At 43.9% G+C, this 16,825-nt stretch overlaps 1 protein-coding gene across 1 annotated transcript in view; it reads right to left on the reverse strand.

Moving 5' to 3' along the window:
* Positions 1 to 11,744: 11,744 nt before the first annotated feature.
* LOC124788475 overlaps positions 11,745 to 16,825 on the reverse strand; it is a 768,283-nt gene continuing 763,202 nt past the window's right edge. Inside the window, exon 6 of the mRNA XM_047255746.1 lies at positions 11,745 to 11,946. Within this exon, the coding sequence (XP_047111702.1) occupies positions 11,745 to 11,946 (202 nt within the window). The remainder of the gene's footprint in view (positions 11,947 to 16,825) is intronic.

Consider the following 16,825-nt stretch of genomic DNA (forward strand, 5'->3'; position numbering starts at 1 on the left):
CTTTCATTCCTCGTCCGAAGCCCATGTTCTCCTGTAACCTTTAATTCTACTCCTTCCCCTACAAGTGCATTCCAGTCGCTCATGACTATTAGATTTTGTCCCCCTTTACATACTGCATTGCCCTTTCAATATCCTCATACACTTTCTCTACCTGTTCATCTTCAGCTTGCGACGTCGGCATGTATACCTGAAGTATCGTTGTCGGTGTTGGTCTGCTGTCGATTCTGATTAGAACAACCTGGTCACTGAACTGTTCACAGTAACACACCCTCTGCCCTACCTTCCTATTCATAACGAATCCTACACCTGTTATACCATTTTCTGCTGCTGTTGATATTACCCGATACTCATCTGACCAGAAATCCTTGTCTTCCTTCCACTTCACTTCACTGACGCCTACTATATCTAGATTGAGCCTTTGCATTTCCCTTTTCAGATTTTCTAGTTTCCCTACCACGTTCAAGCTTCTGACATTCCACGCCCCGACTCGTAGAACGTTATCTATTCGTTGATTATTCAATCTTTTCCTCACGGTAACCTCCCCCTTGGCAGTCCCCTCCCGGATATCCGAATGGGGGTCTATTACGGAATCTTTTGCCAATGGAGAGATCATCATGACACTTCTTCAATTACAGGCCACATGTCCTGTGGATACACGTTACGTGTCTTTAATGCATTGGTTTCCATTGCCTTCTGCATCCTCATGTCGTTGATCATTGCTGATTCTTCCGCCTTTAGGGGCAATTTCCCACCCCTAGGACAAGAGAGTGCCCTGAACCTCTATCCGCTCCTCCGCCCTCTTTGACAAGGCCGTTGGCGGAATGAGGTTGACTTCTTACGCCGGAAGTCTTCGGCCGCCAATGCTGATTATTTTTCAAAATTTAGGCAGTGGCGGGGATCGAACCCGGGACCGAAGACGTGGAGGCCTGATGCCACAATTCAGCTGTGGGACCCGCAGTCTATGTGCCCTTTCGTCACCTCTTTGAGTCCTAAATTATGTAGAAGCCTGCTCTGTTTCTGTGAATTGATCTATGAAAATGAAGAAGGAACATAAATCTCCGGCCCAGTGGCCCTAAAGGAGCTGACTCCCCCTTGCCACATAAATCTGACCTCATATTTGTGGATATAACCCCATTCTCATATGTGACAGGTGTTGTCATGTAGGTTCCAGTCCATTTGCCTCCCATTTGGATCCTTGCTCCACACTTATTTAGTGGAACTATAATTTATACTTATGTCATCTCCCAGAGTTTCAATCGCTTATCTCCTTTTACTCGGCAGATTGTCTCATTCTCCAGGAATCTCATTGTAGTGATGCTCACTGACAGACCATTCATGTGTTTTGCTGGAAGCAGGACAGCACTTTGATGACTTCCAGTGGCTTTTTCATTTTGGTCCATATGGACATTGTTGGTATATGGACGCCCCCACCCCCTTTCATCCCAAATTGGAATTTGTTGCTGTCTGTGTCCATGTAGACTCTATGGTCATGGTTTTCAACTTCTGTCTCCCTCCTGCCCTCTTTCAGCTGATCTACCATCCCATGGGGATCTTAATACCATCCCCTTGTCTGTGGCAGTGTTTCTTCGTCTGGTTCAAAAATGGCTCTGAGCACTATGGGACTTAACTGCTTAGGTCATCAGTCCCTTAGAACGTAGATCTACTTGAACATAACTAACTTAAGGACATCACACACATCCATGCCCGAGGCAGGATTCGAACCTGCGATCGTAGCAGTCGCGCGGTTCCAGACTGTTGTGCCTAGAACCGCTCGGCCACACCGGCCGGCTCTTCATCTGGTGGGGGAACTATTCAATGACCAATTTCCTGGGGTCCATGACCTGTGCATGCTTCATGATGGCTTTCCTACTCATTTTAGTATGTGACATTTTCTCTGACACTGATCTTTCGCTCACTTCCCTACACTTCTTACTTCTTTACAATGGTCGCCACGTAATGACCTGGGCGATAGCAACAACTTCCTATTGATTCTCGTGTTCCCTTCCCACCTCTCAACGGCTAGGTTGCCCCACTGGCATTTCCATCGTGCTGACTTGCCTCTGTATACCTCCCAGGTCATGCTTAGGTCTTCTTGATGAAGTCGTTCGCGATCCGTCTGACATGATAATTAGTGCTACCAGCATCGCTGTTTCCTACTTGATGGGCTTCGTTCACCACCAGCCAGTTCCATGAAGGAGCACAGCCATTCCCACCACCATCCATGACCGTCATCGAGCCTTGCAACATCATAAGTGTTACCTATAGTCTTTTAATCTTTAAACGTCTTCACGCCAAAGCCCATTACTTAATAAAACAGAAGAAGAGGGTATGTAGGGAATGCTTTGTCTCCAGCCTAGGTACTTCTGACCCTTTGCCACACATGTGGGAATCCTCAAAAATTGTCAACAGCAGTCCTCCATTCTGGACCTTGCCTCTCCAGGTTGCTTTCGTATGGATCCATCAGTTCTCATAGAGCAACTCACCCCCTTTTTGGGATAGCATCCAGCTGTCTTCCTCTTTAATGTAACTACCTACTTACGTTTTATTCCTTGTCTGGTGGAATCCTACAACGAACCTTTAAGTGAATGGAAACTTCTTGAGGCCCTTTGTTCTTCCCAGGATTCAGCCCCTTGCTTTGATTCCTCCGTAACGACAATATATCCTCCAGGTAGTTAACAATATTTCCCTCCCAGGCAATTTCCCTTATCAATTGACAGACAATATTATGGTTCCTGCCCTTAAACCCCAAAAGGGTCTGTCATCCTTTGACAGTAATTGGCCAGTTTCACGAAGTGTCCTGCAAGTTATTTTAATGGATGGCGGCTTGTCGGCACAGTTGTGTCGTGGAATCTCGGAACCTTTTATCTCCTTGCCAGAACAACTTTCAGGATGGATGGTCTCTGACCAATCATGTGTTTCGATTAGTAACTTCTATTTTGCAGGCGTTCTGTCATCACTGCCGTTTTGTCATGGCTTTCATCAATCTTCCTGTGGCTTATAACAGAACGTGAAGTCTTCACATCCTAGTTACGCTCCGTGAGTGATTTCTTTGGGGGCCCTCTCCTGATGTTTAGTCGCCAGTTCCTGTCCCATCAGTTCTTCAGAGTGCAGATGGGCACCATTCTCAGCTCTCAACAGACCAAGGAGAATGGTGTCCCACAGAGCTTTGTAGTAATTGTCCTTGTTCTTTTCATCGCCATTAATAACTTACAGCCTCCGCTGGGCCATTAGTCTGCTCTGGTCTGTATGCAGATGGTTTCTATATTTGAGCAGGGTCCCACTTAGTGGCCTCTGCGGAACGACCGTTCCAGAGTGCCATCTGGCAACATTCCACACTCTCACATGATTTCCAGTTCTCTCCCCTTAACTCGAGGGTGATGGGTTTCTGTCACTGTAACATGAGTCATCCTGATATACAGCTCTATTTGGCCATACATTTGTGGTGCTCCAGTTCAGTTTCTTGAGTCTTATTTTTACTAAGACGTTTATTTGTGCCCCATATCCACCTTCTGAAGGTTTGCTGACACTTCTCCACATCTCTTCGAGTAAAGCTCTACTTTTTTGCATGTTTACTGGACATTAGTTCTGTCTCATATGGACTATGGTTGTCAAGTTTATGGATCAGCTTCCCCTTTCACAATGCTCTTCTTGGACCCAATTCGCCATCATGGTATCCATTTAGCCACTGGTACCTTTCACACAAGCCCTGTCGATAGTTCACTGGTTGATGCTGGGATGCCTCAGCCTTAGGTTCACCAGTCATAGGTCCTGCTTCCCTGTGCAATCAGTATCTGCTCTTCCTGTGCTCAACATTCTTCTTTTTGGGGGGCTTTTGAACGACACATACCCCATGCCCACTCTGGGTTTACTAGTTGGGCTCCACCTCACACCCCTCTCCTGCTATTTCCACTCCACTCCCTGTCCCCTTCCTCATGCCCTTACTAATTCCTCGATTAAGGTAGCTCACTTCTGTGGTCCAAAAGCCTCCATCGAACCAATGATGTTCCAATCATTGTTTTACCAAATCTTACAGGAGTTTAAACATGGCATTGTTTTTTACACCGATGTTTCTAAACCTGCAGATAATGTGTGATATATCTTTAAGTATTCTGTTGGAGGGAAAACCATCTCTTGTCTGCCACATGTGCGGAGATTACTACAGAACTGATGACTACCTATTGGGCCCTCTTTTTGATTAAATGGTATCCTGACACATGAGTTTTGTTATGTATAGCCATCAGGCTAACATTTGGTGTTTTTCTCTCCACCCCTTGGTCAAAGCCCTCCATGACCTTATCGCTGATCTTTGTGATACTTTCAGTTCCCAGCTAAGTGGATATCCTAATTGATGAACTTTCTGATCATGTGGCTGGAGAGGCAGCCACCTACCCTCCACTGTCTGTGAATCCTCCAACAGCAGATTTGGCGCTTTACGTCAGTGGACGGAATATTAGTGGCTACTCATCTGTTTAATAAATTTCGTGCAAACAAGAGACTCCCACCGCACTGCATTCTTTTCTCCACCTCTCCCAGCGGGAAACTGCCCTCATCCACCCATGTAACACATGTAGCGTTTGTAGGGGCACCTCTGCTCTCACTGTTCCCACCTCCCTCCTGTTTTTTCCTCTTCTTAACATACTGGAATTTCTTTTACCTCTTTTTTTGCATGTTTCCCTTCCCATTATGCTGTTTCTGTCGTTCCTTCCTTGGTTTCTGCCATCATAGATCAAGGGACCCGTGACCTTGCTGTTTGATCGCCTTTCACGGTCAGCCAACCAGTCAAACTGCCAACCACCCGAAAAGAAAAGTTTGCATGGGGGTGGTTTGTTTGCCGAATGACCAGTAGCCTGCCTTCTGTTGACACCTACATATTGGCGGTACTCTTTGTAATGATGCTGTGAGCTTTGACACTGGGCCATGGAGGAGTTGCATGCTCTTCTCGTATGACAGACGATTCAGTCTGAGTAGTGATTCTAGATGTACTCCCATACGGTAGAGGTGGGAGCACATAATTCACCCAGGAACATTGTCGAATATGATCGTTTTGGTGGCTAAGTTTTGTGGTGTGTATGCCAGCCGCTGTGGCCGAGCGGTTCTAGGCGCTTCAGTCCGGAACCGCACTGCTGCTACGGTCTCAGGTTCGAATCCTGCCTCGGACATTGATGTGTGCCTTTTCCTTAGGTTAGTTAGGTTTGAGTAGTTCTAAGTTCTTGGGGACTGATGACCTCAGATGTTAAATCCCATAGTGCTTAGAGCCATTTGAACCATTTTTTTGTGGTGTGGGGAGATTATTTACACGATCGTACTGACCTCCAGATCTTTGAACTGTGTACACTCACTGGTCAGCATTGTTGTGACACTGCACATCTTCCCCAGGTGAATCTTTGTGTACGACCTCATCAAATAAAACAAGTGGAGGTGCTCTTAGAACGACGGAATATTCGGCGAATGGACTGGCTTGCCCATTCCTTTAAATTTAATCCCAACGAGCACACGTGTGGGATGTGTTTGGGTGGCGTGCAGGACGATCACATGCACCATAGACAACCCAGCAGTTGTCTTTCACATTGGTGAAGCAATGGGACGCCCAACCACGGGTCAACCTCGTGGCAAGCATGGAAGAATGTTGCAGAGCGTGTATTGTCATTTGTCGTTATCACATATTTTAATGAAATTCGTTCCTGCCTTTTGTAATGTCCCAAGGACCATCATAAATCACGGTGACTTCAATGTTATTTCTGTATTTGAACAAAATATGTCATTTCTGTTCGTCTCACGGCGTATTTCTTTTAGTTCCCTTCTGTACCATACTGTAGCAGTTCCTTATATTTTCGGTCCAAATTCCTTCGTGCGTTGTAGCCTGCTTGACCATAACACATCATGTGAAAGTTACTTCCGTTCTTTAGTTTTTCGCACCATTGTACTAGAGGTACATTAAAAATTTCTTACATCTGTCTTTCAAAAAATCACTGCGCAAAACATTTTTTGTACTTTGATTGAAAATACGTGATTACAATTAATTTTAGTATTCTGAATTTGAGTTTGATTTTAGTTTTTTCAACACATACAGTTCATCCTGGAGATTAATTTTTTCTATGTTGTGGAAATATGTTTCTATTAAATTGAAGTATGTTAAAGTTCACATGCCGCAAGATCTCTGTGTTCGTCCTTTTAGTCTTAGCTACCATAAACAGAAAATACTAGTGGGCCTTGAGCTGCCGCCTAGTGAGTTTCCATTTAGTTTCGAAGAGAAAGTATTAGTGCTACACTGTAATGGCAGTTACAACTGTAATGTGTGTTGGTGTAAGTGAAGATTGTGATATGTTAGTATATTCTATCAAAAACCGCTGTACATGATGTCCAGACAAAGCGTAAATAACCTCAATATGTTTTGTTATACATATGAGAAACATGCAGTGAATAGTCAATTGCATAGTCCTGCGATTAAGAAGGCATACTTATGTTGGCTGCAGTTCTGGAGACCATGATAAGCCTTTTTCTGGACATAATTATTGTGGCACATGTGCAAGAAACTTGCATCAGAGACTGCAGGGTTCTCAATGCCATTTTTGGTACCAATGGTGCGGCGAGAAGGGCAGGAACAAGCCACTGATGCTCTTTTTGCTTGACCTAAGTGAAAGGGTGCTCTGCAAAATCGCAACAGGCTATTCAATATCCTGTCCTCCGCCATGCGGCCAATCCTTCCCGATGTCTCTCCACCTAAGCCACCAATTGATTGGACCATTAATGAATCACGTGCAGAGATATTATTCGATAGCAGTGGAAACGAAACAGCAGCAGCAACATGCGCGGCACGCGTAGTTCTGGATTGCTACCGCAATCAGCATCACCACATCGCATTACGCAGGGAGAACTTAACGACCCCTCTAGTGACTTGAATCTATCACAACCACAATCTCAGTTACTGGCCTCGTGTTTCAAGGTATGGAATACGCTCGCTCAGGATATTACAGCGACGTCACCTACGAGGCACCAGTGTGAGTGTGGAAACTTTTTCTCCTCCACCAACGAATTTATGTACTGTACTGACAGCAGTGGTTCGTTTGGAGCACTGCATCCTGTACATAACCCAGAGGAATGGCAACTCTTTAATGTATTTCTCGGAATAAAGCCGATTAACAAGAAGTAGATCTAAGAAATTATGTGAGATTTGTTCGGTTACTTTCACTATCATGTGTACAAGTGGAAACTGAGTGAACAACTGAAAGCAATAGTGTTACACAATGTAATGAAAACGGGGTACCCGAAGTACCGCTGCTTTCTGTGAGAGTCGTACAGACGCAACGTTAAAGAAGATTACGTACGTAAACAGTAGCCTAAGCGAAATGCCTATATTCCAGGTAAAGTGTGTCATATGTGCCATTAGTTAACCCTGAATGTGTCTGTCTTCACCCCCGGATATTAAAATGGGGTTAATGAACATATTTGTAAAGGGGGTGGACAGAGAAATGGAAGCATTTCCACCTGAAGAAAGACTTTCCCGGTATGAACGGTGCTAAGATTAAAGAGGGAGTATTTATTGACTCCCAAATGCGACAGCTTATGCAAGATACAGATTCACCAAATAGTTAAGTGACACTGTATAACGTGCACGAAATACCTGCCAGCCTGTGTGTAAAGCACCTTCCCGGAAATGACTATGATTCGGCTTATAATGAGATCATCAGACATTGTCAAAAATGGTTCAAATGGCTCTGAGCACTATGAGACTTAACATCTGAGGTCATCAGTCCCCTAGAACTTAGAACTACTTAAACCCAACTAACCTAAGGACATCACACTCATCCATGCCCGGGGCAGGATACGAACCTGCGACCGTAGCGGTAGCGAGGTTCCAGACTGAAGCGCCGAGAACCGCACGGCCACACCGGCCGGCTCAGACATTGTCTGAAGATGGCCTTGTAAGCCGAAAAGCGGTTAACTAAATAAAAGTAATGCTGTAGAACAAAAGGAATCTAGTGCTTTTCATTTATGATAATGTTGTTCTACAAAGAACTGACAAAAGATTCTACATGTGCAACTACATATACATTTATACTCCGCAAGTCACCCAACGGTGTGTGGCGGAGGGCACTTTACGTGCCACTGTCATTACCTCCCTTTTCTGTTCCACTCGCGTATGGTTCGCGAGAAGAACGACTGTCTGAAAGCCTCCGTGCGCGCTCTAATTCCTCTAATTTTACATTCGTGATCTCCTCGGGAGGTATAAGTAGGGGGAAGCAATATATTCGATACCTCATCCAGAAACACACTCTCTCGAAACCTGGCGAGCAAGCTACACCGCGATGCAGAGCGCCTCTCTTGCAGAGTCTGCCACTTGAGTTTGCTTAACATCTGCGTAACGCTATCACGGTTACCGAATAACCCTGTGACGAAACGCGCCGCTCTTCTTTGGATCTTCTCTCTATCTTCCGTCAACCTGATCTGGTGCGGATCCCACACTGACGAGCAATACTCAAGTATAGGTGGAACGAGTGTTTTGTAAGCCACCTCCTTTGTTGATGGACTACATTTTCTAAGGACTCTCCCAATGAATCTCAACCTGGTACTCGCCTTACCAACAATTAATTTTATATCATCATTCCACTTCAAAACGTTCTGCACGCATACTCCCAGATATTTTACAGAAGTAACTGCTACCAGTGTTTGTTCCGCTATCATGTAATCATACAATAAAGGATCCTTCTTTCTATGTATTCGCAATACATTACATTTGTCTATGTTAAGGGTCAGTTGCCACTCCCTGCACCAAGTGCCTATCCGCTGCAGATCTTCCTGCATTTCGCTACAATTTTCTAACGCTGCAACTTCTCTGTACACTACAGCATCATCCGCGAAAAGCCGCATGGAACTTCCGACACTATCTACTAGGTCATTTATATATATTGTGAAAAGTAATGGTCCAATAACACTCCCCTGTGGCACGCCAGAGGTTACTTTAACGTCTGTAGACGTCTCTCCATTGATAACAACATGCTGTATTCTGTTTGCTAAAAATTCTTCAATCCAGCCACACAGCTGGTCTGATATTCCGTAGGCTCTTACTTTGTTTATCAGGCGACAGTGCGGAACTGTATCGAACGCCTTCCGGAAGTCAAGGAAAATAGCATCTACGTGGGAGCCTGTAGTTAATATTTTCTGGGTCTCATGAACAAATAAAGCGAGTTGGATCTCACACGATCGCTGTTTCCGGAATCCATGTTGATTCGTACAGAGTAGATTCTGGGTTTCCAAAAACGACATCATACTCGAGCATAAAACATGTTCTAAAATTCTACAACTGATGTCAGAGATATAGGTCTATAGTTTTGCGCATCTGCTCGACGACCCTTCTTGAAGACTGGGACTACCTGTGCTCTTTTCCAATCATTTGGAACCTTCCGCTCCTCTAGAGACTTGCGGTACACGGCTGTTAGAAGGGGGTAAGTTATTTCGCGTACTCTGTGTAGAATCCAATTGGTCCAGTGGACTTTCCTCTGCTGAGTGATTCCATTTGCTTTTCTATTCCTTGGACACTTATTTCAATGTCAGCCATTTTTTCGTTTGTGCGAGGATTTAGAGAAGGAACTGCAGTGCCGTCTTTCTCTGTGAAACAGCTTTGGAAAAAGGTGTTTAGTACTTCAGCTTTACGCGTGTCATCCTCTGTTTCAATGCCGTCATCATCCCGGAGTGTCTGGATATGCTGTTTCGAGCCACTTACTGATTTAACGTAAGACCAGAACTTCCTAGGATTTTCTGTCAAGTCGGTACAAAGAATTTTACTTTCAAATTCACTGAACGCTTCACGCATAGCCCTCCCTACGCTAACTTTGACATCGTTTAGCTTCTGTTTGTCTGAGAGGTTTTGGCTGCGTTTAAACTTGGAGTGAAGCTCTCTTTGCTTTCGCAGTAGTTTCCTAACTTTGTTGTTGAACCACGGTGCGTTTTTCTCGTCCCTCACAGTTTTACTCGGCACGTACCTGTCTAAAACGCATTTTACGATTGCCTTGAATTTTTTCCATAAACACTCAACATTGTCAGTGTCGGAACAGAAATTTTCGTTTTGATTTGTTAGGTAGTCTGAAATCTGCCTTCTATTATTCTTGCTAAACAGATAAACCTTTCTCCCTTTCTTTATATTCCTATTAACTTCCATATTCAGAGATGCTGCAACGGCCTTATAATCACTGATTCCCTGTTCGGCACTTACAGAGTCGAAAAGTTCTGGTCTGTTTGTTATCAGTAGGTCCAAGATGTTATCTCCACGAGTCGGTTCTCTGTTTAAATGCTCGGGGTAATTTTCGGATGGTGCACTCAGTGTAGTGTCACTCGATGCTCTGTCACTACCACTCGTCCTAAACATTTGAGTGTCCCAGTCTATATCTGGTAAATTGAAATCTCCACCTAAGACTATAACATTCTGAGAATATTTATGTGAAATGTATTCCAAATTCTCTCTCAGTTGTTCTGCCACTAATGCTGCTGAGTCGGGAGGTCGGTAAAAGGAGCCAATTATTAACCGGTCTCGGTTGTTGAGTGTAACCTCCACCCACAATAATTCGCAGGAAATATCCACTTCTACTTCACTACAGGATAAACTATTACTAACAGTGACAAACACGCCACCACCGGTCGCATGCACTCTATCCTTTCTAAACACCGCCTGTACCTTTGTAAAAATTTCGGCAAAACTTATCTCTGGCTTCAACCAGCTTTCAGTACCTATAACGATTTCAGCTTCGGTGCTTTCTATCAGCGCTTGAAGTTCCGATACTTTACCAATGCAGCTTCGACAGTTTACAATTACAATACCGACTGCTTGTTGGACCCTGCATGTCCTGACTTTGCCCGGCACCCTTTGAGGCTGTTGCCCTTTCTGTACTTGCCCGAGGCCATCTAACCTAAAAAACCGCCCAGTTCACGCCACACAACCCCTGCTACCCGTGTAGCCGCTTGCTGCGTGTAGTGGACTCCTGACCTATCCAGCGGAACCCGAAACCCCACCACTCTATGGCGCGAGTCGAGGAATTCTGTTAACATGATCAGGTGTTTCCAACCTATGAAGTGATGTCAAATGTGTGTGAAATCTTATGAGACTTAACTACTTAACCTAAATTATCCTAAGGACAAACAAACACACCCATGCCCGAGGGTGGACTGGAACCTCAGCCGGGACCAGCCGCACAATCCATGACTGTAGCGCCCTAAACCGCTCGGATAATCCCGCGCGACGAAGTGACGTCATGAAAGATAGATTTTACATCTTGATTTTCTCCCTCAAAATCTGGGGATACAAGTGATCAACACCGGAAACATTTCCACCAGGACACTGCAGTTACGTAAAAGTGGTTTGCGGGGCAGTGGAACGGCAGCAAGTTGGGAGAATATTGTTGGTCCTAACAGTCAGGAATACAAAAGAGAAAGACCAAAATGTCTTTCTAAACTTATCACGGGTTTTAAAAGTATGTATTTTTCATAAATAAGAGTATGTGAGAGAAAAATATCACTTTCACATCCTAGTTCCTCATGACCATGACAGTGAAAAACCTTAATTTTATCACGGGATGGATAAAAATTAAAAAATGTGTTCCTCAGTGAGGAAAAATGTCGCTCGCCTTTTTCTGATTTACTGCAGCTTTTTGCATCATGCTGAATACGAAACAAAAGCCTGGCGAGAGCTGGTATGAGGGACGAGGTAGACATTGCGTCAGACGGCGCCGCCGCCTCCGCACAGCGGTGGAACTTCAGCGGAAAAGTCGCCAAACACTATTACTGCGGCAGAGGCTGGAGGCGGGCGGTGGGCGCGCCGGCGTCGGATTTAATTCGGCGTCGCCTTTGACGCCGGCTGGGGCGGCGCCGCACACAGTGCTATTGATTCGGCGTGAATCCTGCCGTCGCTTGATGCCCTTCCACAGCCGACGACCACCTGCATTCTCGCCCGCAGCCCTGCGGGAAAGCGCACGTTGTGTGAGCGCACCTCTCCGAACAACCAAGGTTTGCTTGGCTCGGTCACCCTGTGCCATCGCGCATGCAGGTTCACAGCCAATGCTCGACTAGTCAAATCACGATATGTCCTGGTGGAACCGTGATCACATCTACGCTTTTAACCACAGACGAGAATGGCGTGGTTTTAAGAAATGTTAAATGTTAATATTTGAAACATTTCGTCGCCATGTCAGCAACTGTATACATATTAATTTTAAATTTACAACAGCCTCAGTTGCAATGTTTACCTAGATCTACCTAGGTTTCAGTTGGGATAACCCAAACTTCTTCAGAATACTCCCTAAAGTTATGACGGATGGAATAACGGTTGAAAACCTCAGAAAAAGTTTTTTTTTCTCAGCTGCTGCTGGTCGTTAAGAACGTTATTTTAGTCATATAGTAAGTGTTTAAAATTTGCATTTCTTCCAAAATATCCAACCTTGCACCCTTCACTTCAGAGTGCAAAAGCTGAGTATTATCCAGAGGGTCGGTGCGTGAGCCGTTTGCACTGAGTGTTCAGCGAATGTCGAACCACGCGTGCCATCTCCAACTTTAGTAGGGATATGTTCCGTATATCTTGTTAGCAAGGCTCGTCCCGTTTTGTCGATGTAAGATTTCTGGCAATTGCGGCATATAATCTTGTAAACTCCAGATAATGACAATTTATCTTTAGGCTTTTTTAGAGTGTGGATCAGGTTCTTCTGCAGGCTATTATTAGTAGAAAAATTTGTATTGAACCCCTGGTTCTTTAGAAGACGCCTATTTTATATGAAACTTTACGTATGAATGGAATAGGTATTATGGCAGATGGACTAACTTCCGGCATGGTACCTAACGTGGAACTTCTAATTCTATTATTATTTACTTTCTTGTTATAGAGCCGTCTCACCATTCCAGGCTTGTAACCATTATATCGGGCTATTGTTTCAAGGGTTACCATTTCGTGTTCGAAAGCTTCTACGGATAGGGGATAGGATATCGCTCTATGTATACTAGAATTTAAAAAATGCCATTTTATGCGCTAGGGGTTGTGCAGAATCAGCGGGTATGACATTGTCAGAAAACGTACGCTACATGAAGATGTCATATTCTATGTTATCATCTACTGTGCATAATGTAAGATCTAAGTAGTTCAACGGACTACTGGGTGACTCGTTTTCAAGAGAAAAAATAATCTGCTCGTGGAGATCGTTAAACAGTAGAAGTATCTGATCTATGTCCCCTTGGGACCCGTCAATTATCAAGAGAATATCATCCACGTATCTTCCACGGAACTTTATTTTATCTACTATCTCTTTATTACTAACAAAAAATCGAGATTCTAACGCATTCAAGAATATGTTTGTTGTTGTTGTGGTCTTCAGTCCTGAGACTGGTTTGATGCAGCTCTCCATGCTACTCTATCCTGTGCAAGCTTTTTCATCTCCCAGTACCTACTGCAACCTACATCCTTCTGAATCTGCTTAGTGTATTCATCTCTTGGTCTCCCTCTACGATTTTTACCCTCCACGCTGCCCTCCAATACTAAATTGGTGATCCCTTGATGCCTCAGAACATGTCCTACCAACCGATCCCTTCTTCTGGTCAAGTTGTGCCACAAACTTCTTTTCTCCCCAATCCTATTCAATACTTCCTCATTAGTTATGTGATCTACCCACCTAATCTTCAGCATTCTTCTGTAGCACCACATTTCGAAAGCTTCTATTCTCTTCTTGTCCAAACTATTTATCGTCCATGTTTCACTTCCATACATGGCTACACTCCATACGAATACTTTCAGAAATGACTTCCTGACACTTAAATCAATACTGGATGTTAACAAATTTCTCTTCTTCAGAAACGCTTTCCTTGCCATTGCCAGCCTACATTTTATATCCTCTCTACTTCGACCATCATCAGTTATTTTGCTCCCCAAATAGCAAAACTCCTTTACTACTTTAAGTGCCTCATTTCCTAATCTAATTCCCTCAGCATCACCCGACTTAATTAGACTACATTCCATTATCCTTGTTTTGCTTTTGTTGATGTTCATCTTATATCCTCCTTTCAAGACACTGTCCATTCCATTCAACTGTTCTTCCAAGTCCTTTGCTGTCTCTGACAGAATTACAATGTCATCGACGAAACTCAAAGTTTCAAGAATATATCGGAAAGAATCCCTGCTAGCGGGCTACCCATTGCTAACTCGTACGGTTGAGTGTATATTTTGTCATTAAAAGAAAAGTAAGACGTTGAAATAGATGAGCTCATGAATCTCCAGAGCATCGTTTTGAAATACAATTACTTTTCTTTTAATGACAAAATATACTCACAACCGTACGAGTTAGCAATGGGTAGCCCGCTAGCAGGGATTCTTTCCGATATATTCTTGAATGATACTAACAAGTTACAAGGAACATATCCCTACTAAAATTGGAGATGGCACGCGTGGTTCGACATTCGCTGAACACTCAGTGCAAACGGCTCACGCTCCCAACCCTCCGGATAATACTCAGCTCTTGCATCGCGAAGTTGGATGTTTAGGAAGAAATGCAAATTTTTAAACACTTACTAAATGACAAAAATAACCTTCTAAACGACCAGCTGCAGCTGCGAAACAAAAACTTTTTTGAAGGTTTTCAACCGTTATTCCATTCGCCATAATTTTAGGGAGTAATCTGAAGAAGGTTCGGTTATCATTATTGAAACCTAGGTAAATCTAGGTAAACATTGCAACTGAGGCGGTTGTTAATTTAAAATTAATGTTAAATGTATTCGCTATGAAGCGACCGTTCACTATGTAGACTGTCAGAGTGTAGCATTCCTTACAAGAGGAATCTGTCCTCGCGTAAACCATTTTTACATATTCCATGTGCTTAATAAGACAGGAGAATTCGTCTTTAATAAAAAAAAGGTCATACCACTGAATGTAACAATTACTATCGAATTTATGGTATCATGTATTGAAACCAATCCACGGGCATTAAAGTTGGCAAGACGCTGATAGCGATGTAGCACGGTCGGCCGCAGCCACACAGCCCGCTCTCACTCGGAGCCACTTCGCTGCGTGACGCTACACAGACGCTGCCTAGTCATTACCCTGACGCAATTTAAAAATCCGCTTGATGCCTTCCTAAGAGAGAGTCTCCATTCCTTCCAAGCTAATTATGTAAGTGTAGACCAGATATGGCTCAAATTCAAAGATACAGTATCGACAGCGATTGATAGATTCATATCACATAAGATAACGAGATACAAGAGTCATCCACCATGGTACACAAATACTTCAGAACACTGTTGCAGAAGCAATGAAAAAGGCATGCCAAATTCAGAAGAACACAAAATCCCCAGGAATGGCAAAGTTTCACGGAAGCTCGAAATTTAGTGCGGACGTCAATGCGAGATACTTTTAATAGTTTCCACAACGAAATACTGTCTCAAAATATGGTAGAAAACCCAAAGACATTCTGGTCGTAGGTAAAGTACGCCAGTGGCAAAAGAACAGTCAATGCCGTCACTGCGGGATAGCAATGGAAATGTTACCGATGATGGTGCCACTAAAGCGGAGTTACTAAATACCGTTTTCCATAATTCCTACACGAAAGAAGAAGCAGTAAATATTCCAGAATTCGAAACCATTACAGCTGTTAGCATCAGTGACATAAAAGGAGATATCTTAGGTGTTGCGAAACAAATCACTTAAGAAAGGCAAGTCTTCTGGTCCAGATGATATACCAATCAGGTTCCTTTCAGAGTATGCAGACACAATAGCGCCTTTCTTAGCAATCATATACAACCGCTCACTTGAAGAAAGGTCTGTTCCTAAGGACTGTAAAGTAGCATAGATCACACCAACATTTAAGAAAGGAAATACGAATAACCAATTGAATTACAGACCCATATCACTGACCACAATTTGCAGTAGGATTTGGGAGCATATACTATACTCGAACATTATGAATCAGAAGAAAATGACTTATTGATACATAACCAACACGGATTCAGAAAATATCGTTCGTGGACAACACAGCTAGCTCTTAATTCCCACGAAGTAATGAGTGCTGTCGACAAGGGATCTCAGATCGATTCCATGTTCCTAGATTTCCATAAGGCTTTTGATACCATTCCGCACAAGCGACTATTAATCAAATTGCGTGCATACGGAGTATCGTCTCAGTTGTGTGACTGGATTCGTGATTTTCTCTCAGAGATGTCACAGTTCGTACTGATAGACGGTAAGTCATCGAGTAGAACAGAAGTGATTCTGGCGTTCGGCAAGGTAGTGTCATACGCCCTCTGCTGTTCCTGATATACATAAATGATCTAGGTGATAATCTGAGCATCACCTTTAGATTGTTTGCAGATGCTGTAATGTACCGTTTAGTAAAATCAACAGACGATCAGTTCCTATTACAAAATGATCTAGAGAGAATTTCTGTATTGTGCGAAAAGTGGCAATGGGCACTGACCATTATAATTATCCGGGCTGTTATGCCGTGGTCGGTTGATGAATTCTGTGGTGATTCCCAACGTTTCGTCTCCGACTGCGGGAGACATCTTCAAGGGGGTCCGTAGCTTGATGGAAGGTCCAACACACACACTGGCTCGCTACTGACTGCCGCTAAATTCCGTGTCCGCGCGCCCCCGCGCCGCGGCGTGACGTCACCTGTTTTGTAAACGTCAGTGCAATTGGCCGCTGTCCGTCGCCGTAGATCGCCGTTGCCATCACCCAGTAGTGGACGAGAGGTACACATCCTCTTTAACACCGGCATCCTTATACCGTTTAATTTGACGCCCTCCTCCTTTCGGTTGAAATTATTTGGGTTTTTAGCGATTTCGATTGCCTCTCTGTAGAGCCTTT

Source organism: Schistocerca piceifrons, chromosome 3 (assembly GCF_021461385.2).
Source record: "Schistocerca piceifrons isolate TAMUIC-IGC-003096 chromosome 3, iqSchPice1.1, whole genome shotgun sequence".
Classification (NCBI taxonomy): domain Eukaryota; kingdom Metazoa; phylum Arthropoda; class Insecta; order Orthoptera; family Acrididae; genus Schistocerca; species Schistocerca piceifrons.